Below are 22,411 nucleotides of genomic sequence, written 5' to 3' on the forward strand. Positions count from 1 at the left end.
AAAGCACTCCTTCACCCACAGAAGCAACTGATATTTGGGAGTGGAGTGTTAGCACTGTTTAACCCAAAAGAGCCTTCAAGAAGAGATTCAAAGCAGGAATTACAGTTTCCCAACCTGGAATTAATTGTGGTGCTGTTTCTCCACATTGCTGCTCTTTAGACAAGTGCCTGTTAAACAGAGGTACCACCAACAAAGCCATGGCTCTCACCACATTACACACAGGCCCTTCTAAGGGGTGTCCTGACCTGAAGCTGTGCAGGTGGTGATGATGAAGCTGGAAAAACCTCCTCCCTAAATCACAGTGCCACCTCCTGCACAGCTGGGAAGCAGCTGCCAAAGCTTTACCAGCAGCCAGAGCACTCCTTAAAGCAAACACCCTGTACCTGGCTGCATGCTGCACCAGAGCACCTCCCCTGCACCCTGCAGGGTGAGGAGAGGCAGGGCTGGAAGGAGCTGGGCAGTTACACTCACCTGCTGGAAGGGGTTGGGGTAGCCAGCACTACAGGTCATGTAATAGCGGAGAGTCTCTGGAAGACACAAGAGGAGAAAGTCAGGCCAGAAACATCACCCCAGCTCCACTCAAAAGTGAGATGGAACACAGAGAAAGTTTTGCTCAGAAGTTGGCACTGTCCATCCCATAAACCTAAGACGACATCAGTCTAGGGCAAGTCCAACTACAGTACATTGAGACTTACTCATAAACTCTAGATAAGATTGTTACTGTGCTCTGCTAACATCATTTGTTTCCAGGCTTGAAGACACAGCTGTGTTCCTCTTCATTCAAACCAGCCTGGTGCCCTCATGAGCCCTCTACAACATTACATCACCTGCCAGCACACACAAATTGCAAATGCCAGGCTTTCCCCTGCCATCCTCAATAATGTTATCAAGAAAGGAAGCTCTGAAAGACTTGATCATCAAAAAACCTTTAGATTATTCCTCAAACATTTACAGTTCCTCTTCAGATGAATATGAGCATGCCAGCTCAGCAAAATCACGGGTGATGTTGGCATGGTAAAGACTACAAAAGCCCTAAAACACACAAACCCTCTGCATCCCCCCCTCCACCAGCATCTTTTCCTCTGTTCTTTTAATCTTCTGTCTGTGCCTTTCAGTAATGCATATTCTAGGCTGCACAGCTATTCTGATGATTCCCAACTCAGAAATCAGTAAAAGGCACAACCAGAAGCAAGCAGAGCTGTGAAGGAAGCAGACCTGCCTGCATCCTGCCTCTGCCATGCTTGCCATCAATATTTCATGCACCTTTGGGCAAGGCAGCCTGCTGGAGAGGAGTGCTCCAGCACAGCCTGTCAGCCCCTGTGTGCTGGCAATGCAAGCTGACAGCTGTTATTTATAATTCATCAGCCTGCTCTGGGGCAGCTCTGCCAGCTGCTCCATCCCCCTCCCACTGACTCTTTCTCTGGGACAGCTCACACCTCCCCAGCCAAGCCTCTAAACAGCAATTAGCAAATTGTGGGCAGACAGGAGGGCAGCAGGAGCTGCTTTGTGCCTCACTTTGGGCACCCCACAGGAGTGACTGTCCAAGGAAAGAAAGGGCTGCTCCTGCCTGGCTCATAAATCACACACAATGGCTGTGTAAAAATGGATTAAAACACACCTGCACTGAGAGAACAGCAACAGCCACCCACAGCATCACACATGGTGACCCAAAGGAGCTGTGATCTTGTCACCTCTTTATTTTAAACCAACAAACCACTAAAAAGTTTCTCCTAAGCTCCCACAGTGGTATCAAGTTTACATTGCCTTTTTAAGTGCAATAAATTGCATGACATACTGCTAATGCAGAGCTCTAGAAATGTTTCTTGAGGGCCTTCTGGATCGTCCCTGGTGGGCAGATTAGAGATGAGAGCTCCTGATATCATAGTTTGCAGCTTGTAAGCTCAGGATAAAGATTGCTGGTTACAAGTGAAGCAAAAAGCAGTACAGTGAAATAAATGCTTGCCTTGCTTCACCCTGGAAGGCAGGATCAGCCAGGATTCACTGTGGTAGCACTGGCTTTGCTGCTGACAAGTGTGACACTCCACATAAAACGTGCTTCCCAAAATGGCTCAGCCAGCAGGAGCAGCTTTGCCCTGCACTGAACCCGAGCTGTGCTGCTTCAAATCTATGGCTACAACAGGCAGAGAAGATGATTTCAAATGATCCTGTACTGCAAAGCCTGGAAATCAAGAGGACCATGTCCCCTGCCCCAATGTCACCAGGAAAAGAGGAAGGAGCAGGAGGCACCTGCACCTGTTTTAAACCTGGTGGAGGCTATCCTGTACATCACCAAATCTCCTATTTCTGACCAGAAAGCAGCTACACTAATCCATCCTTTGCACTTTGCTAACAGCTCCAGGCAATTTCTTTCTATAATTATCTTTCTGGTGCATTTTCCTCTCAAGGAAAATTCCTAAAGGCTGATCTGAGTTTTGAAGCTGGCCTTTAGGCAATCTAGTTCATAGCAGAAGGGTTAGGCAGGGTCACATCTGCAGCTGCCCATGCCTGCTGTAGCTAGCAGCAACCCTCCTGACTCACCCCTGGTGCACAGGCAGTGTGGGAGCAGAAGGCAAGGAAGGGAAACTACCTAAAATGCTTTTTATTTGCAGAATCTGTTTTTCCTAGAAAGGAAAGAAGAGCTTCCTACTAAAGACAGCTTCAGCTGCTAGAACAACTTACTGCTTCTGCAACCATGGAGACCTACTACTCACTTCAAAGCCCAGCCAAAATGCAAAAATGGCATTATGCACCTGCCAAAAGGCAGGAGAGCAATGAGAAAAAAAGATCCTAGCTCCAAAAAAACCCAAAATTCCTCCCACCTGAAACAGCTTTTCCAAGCTCTTCTTCATCTCTAATTGAACATTCTCTTAGCAGGGCTCATTTTAGCCACACACCCAGATGAGGCTGTCTCTGAGGGTTCAATCATCAGAGACAGCACCTGTGGTGTCAAAGGAGCTCTTTTGGCTGGAGCTCCTTGCCCAGGTAAGGTTCTCCACCAGGAGTTTTGTTTCCCCAAGGCACCAGTCTGACAGCAAAGGGAGGTGTCTGCACAATATTGAATTTCTCTGAGACTTCCTATTCTCATATTGGTAAAAGCAAAGAGCTTGCAACTCTTCCATTTGCCCTTCACTCAAAGCTTTCTGCTAATCAGGAGGCCAAGAGCAGGCAGGAAAAGAGCTTCTCAATGCCAACATCAGCTCAGCAGGACTCTCTAGAGCCCTGCTTTGGGCAAACTCTGTCCTGCAGTGAAAGATCCCAATTCTCTGGGCTCAGGTAATGACTGTGCAGAGCCCACTGCCCCAGCTGAGGCTTTGTGCTGATCCCTTCTAGACAAAGAGAGGTGCTGATGGTGTCAGTCCTTTGATCCAGCTCTGCACTTGTGAGATTGCACCAGTGGAGGCCAGCTGGGAGGGTGGGCACAGCAAGGACCCTTCCTGCTCTCATCTGAGCAGCTCAGCCTCAGCATCCAGCCTGGAGCACAGCTAAAAGGCTCCACCATCCATCCCCTGAGGTTCACAGCTCCCTCAGATGAAGGGAGTGCCTGTTCACCAAGCAAATTTCTGGGAAGAGAATCTGCAGAAAGCTCTTCCTGTTGCTTAGACAGACTGGGCCTTTTTACTTAATTTTATGCAACAAGTCATCTGATAATAACATAATATCAGTGAAAAAGAATGGGACTAGAAGATGGCCTCCTGCTTTGAAAATGAACATCTTGGCTGCACCAAGTCTTTTTACTAGCAGCAGGAGTTGATTATACAGGCACTGTTCAGTTCCATTGGCTTTATCTCAGTTAATGAATACAGGGTTAGGCACCTACATCAGCCTCTTCTGCAAAATTATTTAAGTATTTGCTTCTCCCAAAACCCTGCATTAAAGTTTTTTGCCTCCCTTTTCTCCCCCCATCATTTTTTTAATGCAGTACATTTTATCTGCAAAACAAGAACATCTCTTCTCTAGCTAAAAACATGACAGTAATAATGCACTTAATCAGATTATTCTCAGCTCCATTAATTCCACTTATATTTGAAAAACAGTAATTAATACATAAACAAGAATATTAACATACTAGTTGCTCAGTATTCAACTGAGTTATTTTTCTGTGAAAATTACAACCACCACCAGCAAATATTGATGACTCAGTCCCAGTCTGAATTTCAGAGCATGGAGAGCCTTAGAATACATTGTATGTAACAACAGCAACTAAAAGTGGTGATTAAAGAGAAAAATTGACCCAGCACAACCAAACTTCAGTCCACATTGTTTATGCTCTTGGGCCTGAGATTTGGATCATTTGTCCTTGGTGCCCAGCTAGAGCAGGAATTGTTTTGTCTCCCTGTTCTGTGCACAGAGCTCACCATCCCTCATATGAAGCCCAGACCCACACACTAAAGCAGCACAGAATGTGAAAAACAGAAAAGCTGAAACCTGAGGCATCACTGGCAGACTCAGCCCCCATGGAGGGGCCACCCTTCCAACCCAGGCCTGTGGCAGCACCTGCTCCTCCTGCTCCTCCCCATTTCCCTCAGAGACATTCACTGTTATTTAAGGAGCTTTAACAACTGTTCCTTGGTGCTGCTGCAGGAGCAGAGCCTGTGTTCCCTGGGGGAGCCAACTGTCCCTGCTGGGGAATGCAGGAGCAGGGATGGAATGCCAGCCCTGCACTGCCTGTGAGCCTCCCAATGAGCATTGATCCTGATCAATGCAAATCCACAGGAGCCCAGCACACAAGCACAGCTGAAATGGAGAAGCAGCACAAAGGGGCCTTTCTGTGGTTCCCCAGGGTCAATCTGATTGTTACCGAACTCCAGAGCTAATCTGGGTTACCAAATTATCACAGCTCACAGCTGGCAGGAGCATCACACATTTCCCCTTGGCCTCACTGACCCACTTGTCTCTTGAAGAGCCAGGAAAGCAGCCTGGCACCTGAAGCCACATCCTTGTCCCCTTCACAGCCAAAGAGGATTTTCATCTCATGCTAAACACTCATTCTCTTCCCTCACTACATTTCTTTGTTGCCAAGAGAGCTGCCTGGCTCTATCCTTCCCACAAAATCAATAAATAAGGCACTCCAAAAATAAGTTGTAGGGTTGTAAGATCAACCTGTACATATCCTTTTATACTCCATTCTGCCTCCAGACATTTATGTTTTTCACTCTTTCCAATGCCTGAATCCTCACCCATAGCTACATACCTCATTTGCTACTAGCTGCACATTGAGAGACAGCATTCGGCTAAGCACAGACCTTCTGCACACACAGCAGAAGTTCTCTGGTTCCACCAAATAAGAACCAGAAAAAACACAAGTCACTCCTTTCACAAATCAGTGTCTTTGCCTATTTGTGTTTTACCATACATAGAATTACATAAAGGAGCTACTGGAGAAGAGAAGACAGGGGAAAAAAAGTTAACTTTGTAAACTAAGCAGCCAACTCAGTCCCAGAAATACTTTTTCTTTTCAGCACTCATTGTACCTCTGCTGGCAGGCACCCAATCACCTTTTTGTTAAGCCATGGTTCTGAATGCCATCTTTGCCCCACTGAGGTTCAAACTGGAGGCACCTCTCACCTCAGCAACCACTTCAGTCTAAATTAGGAGCAACAAGCCCCAAATACATCAGTGCTTCAGCTGGAAGCCTCTGAGGTGCAGGCACATGCTTCAAGTGGAACAGGATACACAAAGAAGTCAAAATACTGCATTTATAATGGAAAGGGAAATTCAAACTTCTTTGTGGCCGTTTCCATTCACTTACCCTTCAAAGAGGCTACTATTTACAGGCACAATTAAGAGAAAAAAATTATATATAGACTGTTGATAACAGATATAAAAATAGGTATGGGTAGATTCAGGAATACAGACCTGAGAGCAAGTTTTTTTGAGTTATCATTTTTAAAAATGATAACTCAAACTGCACACTGCTACTGCCACAGTTCTGTCACTTAGAAAGAAGAACAAGCCTCAAGAGTGCTGCATTTAAAGCAAAATAATCCACTAATCTGGGGACTTCTGTTATTCCATTTTATCAGTTATTTCCACCTAAAGGTGAAGGCAGGAGAAAGGTTCTGAAGGTGGTTCTGATGCACACTTCTGACCAGAATGCTGTTTTTTTCACAAATGAGCTCCACAAATTTAGTTTCCCACTGTATGCCAGCTGCTCTGTTTCAAACACAGCCTAAAATTCTCAGTCACTGCCATGCTCCTGTGTGACAGCTGGAGCTGCAGAACCCCGTGCCAGAGCCAGCCCAGCACTCACCAGTACTGAGCACTGCATTCTCCTCAACCACTTTGGAGACATAAGCATCAGGGTTGATACAGAAGTCACTGGAGCCCTGGAGAGATGGAAGACAAAAGGAATATCAAACATCAGCATCAAAGAGCAGTTGGGCCAGGTTAACATCAGGGAACCTTCTATTCTGGGGGTGTTTCAGATGCTGAGGTCTCTTATCCCCATCCCCAGCAGCACTGCTTTACACAACCACAGCAGTGCTGGACTCTCACACCATGGAGAAGGAGCAGCTCTGCACTTCTCCCAGATGGAAATGGCTAGGACAATTACTTAGATCAGGAGATGCTTTAAAAACAGGCACAGCACAACATTAATCTGGTGTCTGCTAAACCTGCAGCAAAGGGTGACTGGGATTTGGATGTCAGCCACTCACCACAGCAACAGCCAGCTCCAGGCCCAGGGATCCCCAGCTGACAATCAGGGCAAACACCCCAAGCAAGCACACCCTGTGGGAGACAGACAGATGGCAGATGTAGCAGCTCTGATTTCAAGCAGTTCTTTTCACAAGATGTATTATTTGGAGTCCAAAGAAATTACCAAACCCAAGAAATGATCAGCCACTGACTGTATGTTCAGATAAACAATCCTATTTTAGATGTCATGGACAGCAGCACCCAGAGCAGTTCATACCCAGCTGTTGGTTCCTGCATTACCTGCCCTAGAGCTGCAGGGGAAGGGAGAAGTAGGGAAGGGAGAAGTATTTCCCTGCTTCTAGCAAGGAAACCAAAGGCACAAAGCCTCAGAGGGGGCTCTAGGGGAGGCAGATTGGCAGGAGGCTCACTACAGTCCCATCATTTCACTGTTCCCATTCTAGAATTCATTTTCCAGGTCCAAAGACACCCAAAGAAATATATGCTAAATCAAGAAAACCGCACAAAACCAACTGATGCAAAACTGGATAAATCTCTCCTGTGCCTGCAATAAATGAGGTTGTTTGGTGTAAGCACCACATGGCTACAGATGGAGGGAGGGAAGGAACACAGCCCCTGTTAGGAGACCTTGGCTCCAGGCTGGTGCACCTGAACAGCACCCAAGCATCCCACACAGCTCCAGGAGAGAAAGTCACCTGCAGGCAAACAGCTTGGAGCTGCACTTCAGGTGCCCCCCACTGCCATGTGAGTCCATCTCTGCAGATCTGAAGCTCTGTTCTGACAGCTGGACCTCATTACTGACAGAAATCCTGGGATGTGGCTGCTGCCAAGCAGCCACAAGGCACAGGGATGGCAGAGCAGTGCTCTCAGTGACATTCAGGAGCACACACTCATGGAAAAGGCTTTTGCACTTCCCAACCAGCACATTAGCTCTTCACCCTTGCTGTCAGCATGAATGGTAGAGATATTTAGGCTATAATGTTCCTCAACTCCCTCAGGTACAGGGCTGCAGACTAATAAGCAGTTTCATTTTATCTGTTTCTATCTTCAAAGTAAAGAGACACTGGCTTGCTCTCTTAGGGATGCTTTTTCCCTCAAGCTTTGAAATATAAGTAGATCCCTTCCCACCCACACCCTGAACAATACAAAAACCTGTTCATAACCAAGACATTCTTTATTCAAACCTAGTACAACCATCTCTGTGAGGAAGGGACATCTTTTTTCTGCTACATTTGTCTCACTGAATACTAGAGCTTTAAAAAAGTAAACCTATGGGTCTCCATTAAAAATAAATAAATAAACAAACTATCCCTCAGTTTACTAACTTATTTTAATTCCAAATAATCCCTATTCTGTGAATGGATCTATGCCTCATCTTGCAGAAGTAAGGGAGTTTCACCAGACTGACATCTGTGCTGCACTCTGAAATGAGACACTAAAGACTTTGCTATGCCTTTTCCAAATGGATGCAAAAATTATCAGCCATGGATCAGCAAGGTTCTGTGGGTTTATGACATAAGGACAACACAGCTTGGTGCCTCCAGCTGAGCATGTTAATCAATAAGACACATTTGTTGTTTTACTTTAAATGAAGATGACTGGGTCAGTAACTGATTGCTTGGCTAAAAGATCTAAAACTGGCATTTCACCATCTTGCCTGGCTGTGATACACTTGTTTCTTTATGCCATGTGCTCCCTTTAGGGAATGCCTTAATATGAACTTCTGGCTAACAGGGAATGAGATTCTAATTTAAGCCCTGGGTCTGCCATCTGTGCATCCACTTGGAGTTTTGTCTGTATAACCTGCCAGGTATGAAATCATCTGGTGAAGAATAAATCTGGATCCACATTCCAATTATTAATGGCACCACCACGAACCAGGAGAAACCCTTGGCCATGTCAGTAATCAAACTGTCACTGTGTTTATGATACCAGGCTCTTTGCCAAATGTGCCAAGCTACAAGAAAAGGAGAGGAAGAGTTTTTTCCTGTAATGGGGCATTTTCAGTGCTTTTGAGCAACAGACATGTATTAACATTGCAGTGCCATGGCAACAAGACTCCTTCTCATCACTGTGCAAACCATGGCTTGTTCTCAGTTTAATGTTTCCTCAGGTGTGACAGCCCCAGGTAACAAGAGCAGATAGAGACACAGAAGGCAATGCTGCAGGTTGTGTAGGCACATGCAATGCTTATCATCAATTAACAAATGCCTTCCCAACTGCAGAGAATTAAGTGGGGATTTTTAAAGCCTGTCATTTTAAGGAAGGATGTTCACATTATTATCTCCCAGCAAATGGAGGCTTCCAAGGCCACCCAGTGGAAAGCAGACAGCCTGGATGAGCTCCTCACCTGTGATTTTACAGCTCAAGAACCTTCCTGTGAACATTTCTTGTGTGAAACTCTAACTATTTCCACACAGCTACACTCTACAATGTGTCTCTATTCAGAGGAAATGTAAGATGCTCAGTTTCAGAAGTCCTTGATATCAGTTGACAACAGGTAGAGGTTCCCATTAGCAGGCACTTGCTTTCAGCTGACTTTCCTTGTGCCCAGTCCCCAGATCAAGACTTACCCCATAAGAATGGCCCTGGAGTTTCTAATGAGCCCAAAGAGCACCAGCAAACATATCAGGACATTGAACAGGAGCAGGCCCAGGTATCCCAGCCACCTGCAGCAAACAAAAACACAGTCTGCAAAGGAAAACTGGGGTGTAAAAAGCACAGATCAAGAAGCAGTTGTGGCTTCTGGGGAAAACACAGTCCTTCTCTTCCCCAAAACCACCTCCAAAGATTAATCTTCAGAGAGCTCTGGGTATTTGTGGCATTGGAAGTTGAGGTAAGTAAAAGAATTTACACAACATACTCAGCACAAACAGCTGTTGAGAAATGTCACTGCTAGTGTTTTCTAGTGTGATGTTAAATGCACTGGTCATCATCAGAGGAAGAAAAGGCATTGCAGCTTCTTGAACTTCCTAGATATTTGTCAGGAAATGCTTCAGTTATTTATTCCACATGTTTGGATAGAGATTTTCTTTTGTGGAATACAACTGATGCAATATCTTATTTAATATGTTTAATAAAAAGGAATGTTAGGCTGTGGAATTAACTCACAGAACTAGTGCCATTTTCTACTCTATTTAATGTATTCCTTATGCACTTATTAGGACAGAGAAGAAGCTATACCTGGGGCTGTTTTTTTCCCCAGTGCTAGAACACAAACTACAGATTTTGTATGTTGAGAATAAACTTCTCATCAGTTGGTAATAAAGACACTTAAGGAAAAAAAGCTGTGCATTTTGATTTAAACTGAATGCAGTCCTGCTGTAAGAAACAAATCAGCTCTGTGGGCCAAGAGCACCTGCAGCAATAAACAGAGCCTTTGGCTCAGCCACCCAGAACATGCACATAATTTCTGCAAAACAGGCCAAAGCAGATGTTCCAACCACTACAGTGCAGCATGCTACACACCTGTACCAGTCATAGAGGTCAATCTGAATTGCCAGCTCCTCCAGAGACAGCTCGTCATTCTTCCAGAAGGGGATCTCAGTTGTTTGCCTGACCAGATTATCCAAGAGACTTTGCAGTTTCTGGACAATTTGCAGGTAGTCTGTCTGCTTCTTGAACATCTCCTCCAAGACGAGCAAGTTTGGTTCCACTGTTTGGTTCAGGGCCACTGCAGTGTCCAGTACCTACAACAAATTAAAAAAACCAAAAATTACAGTACAGGAAGCCAAGGAAGTAAAAGGGAATTCATTCTTCCCAACAAGTCATGGACAGCTTTCAGATTAGCAGCCCTCTGTCTTAAGAGGCTCAGACTGCTTACCCCTCAAAAGCAACTTGAAAGCATCTGTAAGGGAGATTGTTTGCAGTGATGGCACCTCAGCTGAGCCTTAACACACGCACACATTCTACATCAGGGCTGCAGTATGATACCATGAGATTAGAGACAGCACAGGAACAACCAGTGGTACTCAAATGCTACATTTTACTAAGATTTGTCTGCTTTGGCCGGCCTCCTCTCCTGGGTGTGGAGGAGAGAGCTGATCACAAGCTGTTTTTCAGCCTAGCAAAGAGAAGACTTCACTCCATAAGCCGCGTTCGCTTGGTTATTTTTAGACGAGCGGAAGAAATCACCCCGCCACTAATGGAAATTTTAGCACAATCTCCGAGCCCAGATACTGAGAGAAAACAGGAAGAGACTCAGGCAGAGCCAGATTCAGGAGGAGAGGTACTGACTGAGGCTGGGCCTTGCCCCAGGCCCGTTTTTGGGGTGCTCACTCACCCTGTCCTGCACGCCGGCCACAGTGCGGTTGGCGTGGCGCAGCGAGTACGTCAGCCGGTGGATGCCATCGCTGGTCTCCCCATTCCCGTAGAATCCCACAGCAATTCCAGCACTGCAGAGGAAGAAAAGCACCAAAGGGCAGAGGTAAAGCTGAAAGGCAAGTGGGTAACACAGGGCTGATGGCTGCAGAGTCATTTCCCACCAAAGGGAAGGCGCTCCCTCCCGCAGGGAGCTGGGGTTGTGCTGGTGCTCAGTTTGCACCTGGGAATATTCACAGCCAGCAGCTCTCCATGCAGCACACACAGGGCCAAGAGCAGAACATAACAAGCACATTTCATTTATGGTAAAATAATGAAAATCTGTTAGAGAACTGTTTGGGGGCTCAGAACCAGAAATCCAGCCAGTGGCTCCTGTGAGAGCTGCCATTGCTGTGCTAGATGCCTTCTCTGGACATGAAATTTTGTTACATTTTTTTAAAGCAGGACACAAAGAGCTTGCTTTGACTCCTTGCCCATGGTGGTGGTTCCTCCAGATACATTTTCCATGCCCTCTTCTCTACCCTGTGAAATATCTATGAACATTATCTTGATTTATCTTCCCATTAGAAACATTTGTGTCACACTGATTTAGAGTACTGGGAAGGGAGGCATAATAACTTACTGGGACAAAAGGCTTATTTATTTTTAAAGCAAGCAAATTTCAAGCTTGCAGACACAATTCAACTCCAGCTGCTTAGCAAATTACCACCTATCAGCTGATTTTCTATAATTGTCCACACATATCAGTCTGCCCCAACTATGAAGTAAACCATATTAGCTTAAGCCTCACTTAGAGGAGGAAGATCCTGTAAATGAGTTGCAACCAGAGGATTATCTCATGCAAGTCAGCAATACCTCTTCTATGAAGAGATCACTGCAGGAACTCACAGTTCCTCTGCCCAAGCTCATATTTCCTAATAATAGAGGAGGAAAGAACACGTGAAGGGATCACACAACTAAACTCAGGGCAAACAAACCTTACCAAGACACAGTTTTTCTGTTCCCATTTATATTTAGCTTGAGAGCACCCAGGACCTTTTCTAGGAAGGTTCTCAAGACACCAAGGTTGTGTTTGTGGCAGTGCAGAGGAAGGAGGTGGTGATGATCCTGTTGTAAATCTAAACTCATTCTGGATGAAACATTTAGTTCCTCCACAACACCTTTGTGTACAGTTCCTGATCCTGCAGGAAGACATCAATTCCTCCATGCCTGGGTTCTGCTTCAAAAGAGTGAGCAGAGCAGTGCAGTTCACCTGGTCACATTTCTCCTCGTATGTGACAAGAAATAGAAGCAAAGATCATGATCTGGAAGCAGATCCACCAGGAAAATCTGTGTCAACCTCATGCTTTTTCCAGCAATTGAATCTCCATAAATTATAGAGAGCTTGGCCCATAAAAACCAAGGAGTCTTCTAAGGACAAGAGGCAGCCTTCATAAACAGAAAGAGAGGCAACAAGACTCCTTCTATGTAACTATGTGACTAAATATTCAGCATTAATAAAAGAAATGGGCCTCTTTCTTCAGGAACACCATTCCTCAAACATTTTCCTAATGCAAATTATGCTGATAACTCAAGAGAGAAAAGCCCTCTGCATTCCTCTGGTTGCAGCTATTATCAGAACTTGATAACACATGCCTGGGGTGCACGGGGGTGGAAGGGATAAAAAAGACACACTCCCCCCTCCCCCTGAAGCACAGAGATTACAAATGCAGAGCTATGCCCAGGATAAGGCAACTCAGCACCCCATCACAGAAATGACAAAACCATGGCTTGGGTTTCTCCTTGTCTTATCAGAGCAAAGAAATTCACACAGACCCTTTCAGCCTCCTGAGCTGCAGAAAGCCTTAGCAGTTGTTTCTACCATAGGCACCAAATAAATTCCAGAACATTCTGGACATTGAATAGGCAGATCTGACCCCTTTAATTAGCGAGCAATTTCTATTCAGCCTGTTTACAGCTACTAGAAGCCTATTCTTTCAGCAAAAACTTGGTAAGAGCCCAAAATCTGCTGCTTGGCTCTCAGTATTCTCAGCACAGCAGCACAGTTTTGGTGGGAAAGACTCAGAAACAGCACTCAGAAATAGCAGCAGAATCCTTGGGGATGCTGCACAGAGCAGCCAGGTTGCTCACAGGTACCAGGATGAAGTGCTGGCAATACAAATAAGTGACTTTTCCATAGGTTTCCCATCCTGCCCAGTAAAAACTACAGCTCCCACTGCCCTGCCCCTCCACTGCTCCTGAAAGCAAACCCCACAGCACAACAATTGGGATAAAAGCCATTCAATCCAATAATAAACTCCTCTAGACATGAGACTCACACATTCACTGCAAATTACACATGAAGTGTTAATTATTCCATCCTTGCCCTGCAAAAGCCAGCTCTGCATTCCCACCCTGAGCTGGCAAGGACCACTTACACAGCCAGTCCTTTCCCCAGAAGCAGTTTTATGGCTTTTCCCCTTCCTATCAGGGTAGAGAGGGAAGGAATCCATCCCACAAATCTGGGCTGGGGGCAGAGCTGAAGGGCAGCCAGGGGGGAACTGCTGCTGCTGAGCTTTGTTTGCATTTGGCTTCATCTAAATCCAATAGTTGTTTCAAATCCCTGCCCACACACACTGATATGAGTTGCTATTGTTTAAAGCAGATTTAAGGATTTACACTAGTTTTTAACTACCTTTTATATGATTAAAGGGAAACAGAGGGGCTCCTTCTATTTAAGAGCATTCTTTTAAAATAAAAATAGATCAACTCATCTTAACCCAGCAGCATAAGTCCTTGAGGTCATGATAAATCACAAGGCTTCTTGCACGAACCCTGGGAGGCAGAGTGGCCTAAGATAGAGCAGATCCATCTCCCAGCACAGGAGGACAAAATCATCACCCAATGGAGGCATTTCTGTCACACAGCCTGGATGCAAGGACAGTATTTCTGAATGAAACAGCTCTTCTCTACCCTGGCACGCTCTGGAAGATACTCCAACACATTTTCAGTGCTTCCATAGGAAAGCCATGGCTATTTCTGCCAGTCTTGCTTCTGTTGCACTCCCCTTTGAGTGCACACACCGCTCTCCCCTCCCAAATCCAAACTGTCCCATCCTCAATTCCCCCTCCCAAATCCAAACTGTCCCATCCTCAATTCCTCCACCCAAACCTACCTTGGTCAGTCTCCTGTCACTGTCACTGCCACCACTTCTCCTCTGCTTTCCCTCTCACCCATATTTTTGAATAAAATCTTTAAAAATCAATCTATCACAGTCTTACAGGCCATATAAAAATCAACACTGCACTTAAAAAGCCACTTGGCTACTCAATAGTTTTGGTAAGTTTTAAGAAACCCACTTATTTAAATCAAGAAAATTGCACTTTGAGCTTAAAGCCATCACCACCAGTGCACAGACACCCACTGGGGACACAGAACTCCACAAGCTCTTCCAAGAGCTGTAAAAGTCAGATGGAAGAGGTGCACACCAGGATTTCTGTCTTTTCCTACAGATACCACAGTGGGACCTGAACTCCTGCAGGCTATACACACACTGCAGTATCACTTTTCAGCAAGACTCCAGAAATTCAAGTCTGGAGAGCAGCTTTCCCTTTGTTTGTGTGCAAGAATCACCTGCACCTTGGACACCTAGCTGAAGAACCAGAAAAAATAAAGGAAGTGTAATTCTGAATTTGTTTGCAATGTGACTTGCAAAAAAAAAAAATGTTTTCTGCATTTATACATGTTGAACATCAGAGCATTAATCTGACACAGAGAGGATCTCTGTGCTTTCTATGATGAGATCCTCCTGCTGTGATACCCACACACACACTGTGACCCTTGGGTACCCAGACAGCAGTCTGCAAAGATGAGCACTAGCCATTCACATCACATCCTTAGAAATGAATAATCTAACTGCACCAAGTCATCTTTAATTACAGGAACTTCATAAGAAGAGCCCTTTTTAGACTGCAGGTTCTCAGGAGGAATGTTAATTTGTCTGCCTAATTACCACCTTGCACTTTCACACCAGGGGAAAGTGCTATTACTGGCACTTGATAAAACAAGTTTTTACCATTTATTTGCACCCATTTCTTCCTGATGTCCTCTCCACAAAGCTTTCTCCCCACCTTTGGAGCTGAGGTCCCTTCTGGGAGAATCAGGGTCACCTAAGCTGTGGGTGAGATGGTTTATAGGACAACTCCCCATACACAGAAACCAATCAAAATTGGTGAGGACTAGAACTGAAGCATTAATGCAAAAATCCAGGCTAAGCATTCCTGCAGCTTTGTGGCTAGATCAACTGGGAAGACTCAATAGAGACATTTTGTTGGAAGCTCCTGCTCACCAGTTCTGCCTCAGAATGCTGGCTCAGCATTCTCCCTGCTGTGAGTGATTAGGAAACAGCCAAGCACACAGCAGCACTCACAGCTCAAACAGCCCCCTGGCACTGAGGGAACCCAGAGAAACATGTTCCAGGCACAGCTGGACTCACCAGAGTTAACAGCTCTCAGCTAGGAGGACAAGAGTCCCCTTCCAAGTGCTCAGAGAGAGCAAACCTGCTGCTGGTTGGAACCTCTCGCTGCCTCAGCACCCAACCAGAGGCACAGAACTGCCTCCCAGGGCAGGCAGAGGGTCAGAACAGCCTCACACCCCATCAGAACAGCTGCTCTGGTTCTGGTGTGTATGACACAGCTGGGATAGACAGGATCTATCCAGTGGGCTAATCTTTAATCAGTGCTAGCAGGAAGTCCCAGGTGGATTCCAGCAGCTGGAGTGGGATTGTTGGGAGCTGTATCTGCATTCCCAGCACAGACTGAGCTCAGAGCATCAACAGACACTGCTCTGGGGGCACTGTGGCATCCAGCTGCTGCAGAGAGGCAGAAAACCAACCTCAGCCCTGCAGGAGAGCAGCAGCACCTCCCTCACCATGGTGGTACCAACCTGCTGTTGCTCAAGCAAGCTGATTTCAGAGAGGAAATTAAGCAACTAATTTAAAAAGTCAAGAAAAATGATCATCCAATGTCACTGCATGTTCAGATAGAACCTTGTGTTATGAACCTTAGCTTTATGGTTCTGCATTTAACACTTGCAGAAACAAATTGTACACCAAGGATGGGAACAAGTGGCTCAGATTTTGAGGAAGCCTAAACAGCTTTCTAGCTTGTGGATTTGACAGAGTCACATCAAGTTTAGCAGAATTTATATGCTGCCCTTCCAATGTTAAATTATCTCACAGATGCTCTGGAGAAGTGCAGAATACCTCCTTCTCACCCTTTCCACAACCAAAAACAAACACAGCTACCACAGGGCAGCAGCTGCCTGGGTCACATTTGCTGCATAACAATGGCTAACAAGGGCCTGTAGCAGCAGCACAACTATAAATAGCATCAGCAGAGCTTCTGTAAGAAAGGGTTAGGACCACAGCTCTCTCAGTGGATTGGAATGGATGCAGCTGATCACTAAAATAAAGGTGAATAAGGCTGAGATTTCTTCTTTACAAGCTGTTCTGTGGTTTGCCTTTCCACCCCAGGCACCTACTGGCAAGCAGCAGAGCATGGAAGAGCTCCTTGCAGCAATCCTGGCTGGTACACAAGGTCTCCTCCTCAGCCCTCAGCCCCTGTTTCTGCAGGCAAATCCACCCCCAGCTGCTGAACTCACCACAGAATGTCTGCTCTGCTCTGTCTGTTCCAACACTGCAAGGCTTTGCTGTTCTCTGAAGCAAGTGTCTCGAGAGAGCCAACACAAAAATTCACTCTGGCTCCTGAGCAGCTGAGCCTGGCTTTCAGGGAACCCCTCACCTGCACAGGGATGCACAGCACACCCAGCACCCATCAGCAGCCCAGTGCCAAAACAGAGCCACAAGGCACTGCCAAACACAACCATCTCATTGCTCCCTCCTCTCTGACCAGGGGAAGCTCCCAGACCTGCCTGACCCACAGAGGGCAGCTGAGACCACCTGGAGCCTTGGGCAATGATGCTTGGATTTGGAGAGAAAAGCAAATTGGAAAGTGTTGATACAGGGCACACACCTGGAGGACTCATTCTGCCCAAACCAAAACAAGATCAGAGGCTCCTTCCTTCCGTATCTGCAAACACATCCCTGCTTTCAGATGTCCCACCATACACCTTCTAGTAAATTATCTCCTTTGAAATTCTCCTGTACCCATTCTCCACTAAACACTGATTTTTTTCCCTTGGTTTTCAGCAATCCTTCTTTCCACCTCACCTCCAAAAGCTCCTATTGCTCAGTCATAACACCAAACACTGCTGACCCTGGCACCATTACCAGCAGCCCCTGGAGATGGAACAAAAGTGCAGATAACAAAATGCAGCAGTGTCTTACACAGGCTACAAAATCTGAACCAGTCAAACACCAATCCTTTCAAACCCAAAAGAATCAGCTGTGACTCTTTCTTCCTAATCTACTCTCCCACACATAGTGATTCTTTCTGGACACCAAGTTCTCAGAAATCTGCATTTAGAGCTGATAAATATTTCAGCTGTATCCATCCTGTTTAAGTGATAAGCTCCCAAGGACAGAGGGCCCTTGATTTATCACTTGAAAAGTATCAAAGAGCAGGACATTAACTATTCCTTTTCACATTGCTCAAACCACCAGGCAGCTCTGCAAGCAGCATAAAGGAAGGAAATATATTACAGACATTTAAAAACATACATACATCAAATGAAAGAAAGAGGGATTATTGCCAAAATTCACCAAGTAGAGGCAGAGCATTTTGATGCCTTGTGAAGGCTGACCTAGAATGTAGGAATGTGCTTCTTGTTTACAGAGTGACAAAACTATCCTTTGTCTCCTCAAAAAGGAAAAAAAACCCAGAAGTTTCTCTTTTTGATTAGGCAAAAAGACACTTCATAGGACCTAAGGGACTTTACCTCAAACTTAAGGATAGCCAATTAGATAGAAGCTAAAAAGTCCTGCTTGAGCAATTTACTAGAAAAAGAAGAGGACAAAGAAATGAATCAGTTTTGTGATGTTTTCCCAGGCAAGCCTCAAATTTCTGGCTATATATGATTAGAACATAGAGGTAGGTTAACAACCTTTTGACACTACAACAATAACTTACAGAACTTTTTCTGTAGAACTCAGGCTAGATGGAGTTAAAGAATAAAGTAGGGATTTATTAAAAGGTTATCCTCAATGGATTCACCTTGGGCAGTATAAGAGCCCAGCCAGGGCTGCACCCAAGATGAACCAAAATGGTCACAAAATCAATGACAAGTGTCATTGTTAAGTCAGATGTGACATATACATATGTGATTAGGGTCCAGGAAGAAAAAAGTTTTCATTCTGTGTGTTCTCCAGCTTATGTACTCTTAACAAAGTGTGATCTTAAGTCATGAACTACATCACAATAACTTATTATATTCATTGGTGCAAAGCCTGTCTTTTCTATTCTGTTTCCATGCTGATGGCCTTATCTTCTTCCTTTCCATGGATACACTCAAAAATCATCAATTGTTATTTCTCCTATGAACTCAACTTTGCTTGCAGGCCAGCGGTCAAACCCCTCTATAACTGCTCATGGGGTTACTCACTTTTATAAATTTTGGTCCATTTGCATATTGGAATTAATTGTCTATTATAGCTTTAGGTTATGAAGACCCATCCTTCTTGTTTTTCTCTCTTCAGTCCACATTGTTTGTGCTCTTGAGCCTGAGATTTGGATTAGTTGTCCTTGGTCCCCAGCTAGAGAAGGAATTGTTTTATCTCCCTGCTCTGTGCAGAGAGCTCACCATCCCTTAATAAGAACCCCAGACCCACACACTAAAGCAGCACAGAACCTGAAAAACATTAAAGCTAAACCCTGAGGCATTATTTGAAGAGTGAGGCCGTGGTTCAGGACACAGGGGCCGGGGATGGCCGTACCTGCAGACGAGGGTGGCGATGATGACGCACCAGGCCGTGCAGCAGCAGTCAGCATTGAGGTGCTCCTCGCTCTTGCGGTGGCGGCAGCACAGCCAGAAGGAGTAGAACAGGAGGAAGAGCAGGTCCAGAGCCAGGCAGGACAGAGCAATGCCACCCAACAGCAGCAGGGCCTGCAGGGACAGACATGGGGGTCACACCGGGCCATGGCAGGGCAGGCCAGCCAGAGATATCCCTGCAGTGTTTGTAGGGATCCCCGTGGCAGGGAGAAATGATGAGGAGGACTCCATCTTATTAGAAGGTTAATTAATTACGTTATTGTACTATATTATTCTATATTATATTACACTATGTTACATTAGATCTAAACTTAATCTGCCAAGCACTGAACTGCACTCATCTCATGACTGTCAGCCCACAGTCCCAACACACACACTTAGGCCTGATAGGCCAAGGAAACAAAACACCATCACTCTGGGTAAATAATCTCCATATTGCATTCTACTTTTGCACAAACACAGGCACAGCAAATGATAAGAACTGTTTTTCCTTTCTCTGAGGTTCAGAGAATGTGAATCCCAGAAATATTCTTGGGAAGGATTGTGTCTTGCTTTTCTCTGTGCAGAGAAATGTGGTGACACATACCTACCAAGGCATACCTTGCCAACAAATCATTTTGTGTGCTTGGCACATTGTTAAATTATAAAGAGGTGATTTTTTTGTCCCACTTGCTCCCCTCTGTCCATCCCCCTCAACAAAACCATGTTCTGTACCTCAGCAGTGAATAGCTGAGCCATTTTTTCTGTCTCAATCTGCAAACAGCCTAAGTTAATCAGAGGGTTTCCTCTTTACTACTGATCACAGGTCAGCAGATTTACAGAACAAAAATAATAATAAAAAAATAGTGCAACCAGCTGCCTCTATCTGTACAGTTTTTTAATCTTCATGAATAAATATGCAGGCTTATTCATTAGAAATCCAAGTGCATGAGTGGGTTTGAAAGGGGGTGGAATTTATTATACATGCATGAGATTAATTTTTTTTTAAAAGTCAATCTCCATGCAATGCTTCTGTTCAAGGTAGACCTAGAATAAATACTAAACCCCTCCATATACTATCCACATATATAGGTACAACAAACTTGGATGCTACAGACACACTTGCAGCAGTCACAAGTTGAGTTAGTGTGAATAATACCTATTTCTAGTCATGTTCCTGGGAGGAAAGGGAAGTTGTAAGTGCTTAACTCCCTCCCAGTTTATTTTTATTTGAAAAATCCTGCCTAAAATCCAAAAATGCAAACCAATTCTGTTAAATAAAATAAAGTTTAAAATAATAAATCCATTCCAACACCATATCTAGCCACATTTTCCCACCTGCATGAATCAAGCAAAAGAATGCAATTTTACCCATAAGGTTTTTTTGATAAATCCTTGTTACTGGTGACAAATGCCAACTTACTAGAAATAATTTAAATATCTGGAAAGAGTCCAAGTTACTTGCTGCTGCCCCAATATTGGGAATTCAGACATAGATCTGTATCAGCTAACCTAGAACAAAGGCTTGGGTTTTCAAACCAGTATCTCTTTTCCTCCCATGCAGAAATTCCTTAAAGAACATTTATTTGCTTCCTCCTGATTGAAACAATAACTTCCTTCTGATCAAAAAGAATACAACAAAGAATGCTGAGATTAAAGCAAAGAACTTTCACAACTGGTGTGACTGTTTCTAACGGGGTCTGGTAGGAACTTGCTCTTTGTAGGCTTTTCTTTCCCCTTTTTCCCCTGCTCTGCTCCATAGGTACTCCCTGCTGGGTGATCATCCTGGCAAACAAGGCACACAGGCTCCAAGAAACATCAGGCACATAAAATGAGGTGCACACCAGCTAAACCCAAGGGTTGCACCACAGATACCCCAAGTAGCCCCTTGCTCTTGGCTTTCCCAGCTTTATTATCCCTTTCCTATCCTTTACAAACCCTTTCCCATCCTTTACAAGCCCTCTTGGCTTTCCCACCCTTTACAAACCCATCCTTACAAACCCTCTTCCATCCTTTACAAACCCTCTTGGCTTTCCCAGCTTTACAAACCTTCCCATCCTTTACAAACCCATCCTTACAAACCCCATCTTTCACCCATCTTCAAACCCGGCTTTCCGCTTACAAACCTCTCATAATTTACAAACCCTTTCCCATCCTTTACAAACCCATCCTTACAAGCCCTCCCCAAGCCCACCAAGCTCCCAGGTGCTGCTTTCCCAAACCCAGGAGCAGGAGCTCAGCCCCACTGTGCAAAGTGAGCTCTGGGACCTCTCCCAGCCAGGAGTGGGGGTGGGAGGAAGGGAACAAGCCCAATCCCCCTTTCCCATGCTTTCTCCAGATGGTGGGAGCTCTGCTGGAGCTGCTGAGCAGAAAGGGGCCTCTGAGAGGGGAGCTGCACTCCGAGCCCTGCGTTCCCCCACTTCTGCAGCCTTGCCACAAACGAGCACTCCATGCTAATGTAACTAACACTCTTGGCATACCAAAGCTCCTCAGGGGTATTCTTTATTTTTTAAACATGTCAGGCTGCTGTAAGGCAAAGCTTTCCTGCCCTGCTTGCCTGCATTTCTTTCTTCACACCCTCAACCCTCCTGCACATGCTAAAAGGCATTAGTGCTGGGAAGACAAACTCAGCTGAAAACATCCTCCCAGCAACACTTCTATCAGCAAAAAATCCACACTGCAGCTCCAGATGTAGGGGAACCGCCCCCATTGAAATGAAATAAAAGGAAATACTTTAAAAAAAAATTCTTAAAAAAGGGAAAAATGGATATTAGACTGCCAACCAGCAAGTAACCTGAAGTCCTTGCTTTGAAGGGACACTTAATACATGCTTTAAATTTGCATCTGGCCAAAAGGACTTGGCTGGCCACTATACCACAATCTGCATTCAATTTTCCAGAGAATATTTGTTTTCCATTAATGGATATGTGCCATGACAAGTGAAATCATCCAGCAGAGCAGTTATTAATCTTTCTGACTGATGAGTCAGTTTAGGACCCAGGAACTGGCAGGCAGTGAAAGCCTGGTCACAACCAAAGATATTCCTCTGCCTGCTTGTCGGGATTAAATGACAGTATTTAAAAAAGGGGGGTTGAGGCTGGATAAATCCTTAGACACTCTATCCTGCACCAGTAAATCTGGGACTCGGTTATCCAAGGCCACATTATCCCAAGTAAATGGAAAATTATGCACTGGGCCTTTTGCCACAAAAGAGCATCAATTTGTCTTCGAACATTTGCTGAGCTATCAGAACCTTTATAGCAAATGATGCATGAACTGCCCTTACAGGAAAATGGAGACAACTTGGAGGAACAGCATTTTACCACTGCACTGACACTAATGGCAGAAGTGGAGACAGAGCAGTCCCTGAAAATGAGAGTAAATCCAAGTGGTACCCCCAGACTGGCAGGAGACAAAGCTACAGTGTCAGGAAGCACTTTCAAAATAAAAGCTGCACACAGGGAAGCGACCACAGGAGCATTCCTGGCTTGGAGAGGCACCACAGAACCTGAAAACCCTCGGTGTTGGGCAG

At 45.1% G+C, this 22,411-nt stretch overlaps 1 protein-coding gene across 2 annotated transcripts in view; it reads right to left on the reverse strand.

Annotated features, from left to right (window-relative positions):
• TTYH3 (tweety family member 3) overlaps nt 1-22,411 on the reverse strand; it is a 74,480-nt gene that overhangs the window by 17,967 nt on the left and 34,102 nt on the right. For both annotated transcript variants that reach the window (XM_064726433.1, XM_064726434.1), the window contains exons 2-8: nt 18,845-19,014; nt 10,937-11,048; nt 10,123-10,343; nt 9,228-9,323; nt 6,657-6,729; nt 6,251-6,326; nt 472-527 (exon numbers count right to left, since the gene is read on the reverse strand). In XM_064726433.1, coding sequence (XP_064582503.1) covers nt 472-527; nt 6,251-6,326; nt 6,657-6,729; nt 9,228-9,323; nt 10,123-10,343; nt 10,937-11,048; nt 18,845-19,014 — 804 coding nt within the window. The remainder of the gene's footprint in view (nt 1-471; nt 528-6,250; nt 6,327-6,656; nt 6,730-9,227; nt 9,324-10,122; nt 10,344-10,936; nt 11,049-18,844; nt 19,015-22,411) is intronic.

Source organism: Zonotrichia leucophrys, chromosome 14 (assembly GCF_028769735.1).
Source record: "Zonotrichia leucophrys gambelii isolate GWCS_2022_RI chromosome 14, RI_Zleu_2.0, whole genome shotgun sequence".
Classification (NCBI taxonomy): Eukaryota; Metazoa; Chordata; class Aves; order Passeriformes; family Passerellidae; genus Zonotrichia; species Zonotrichia leucophrys.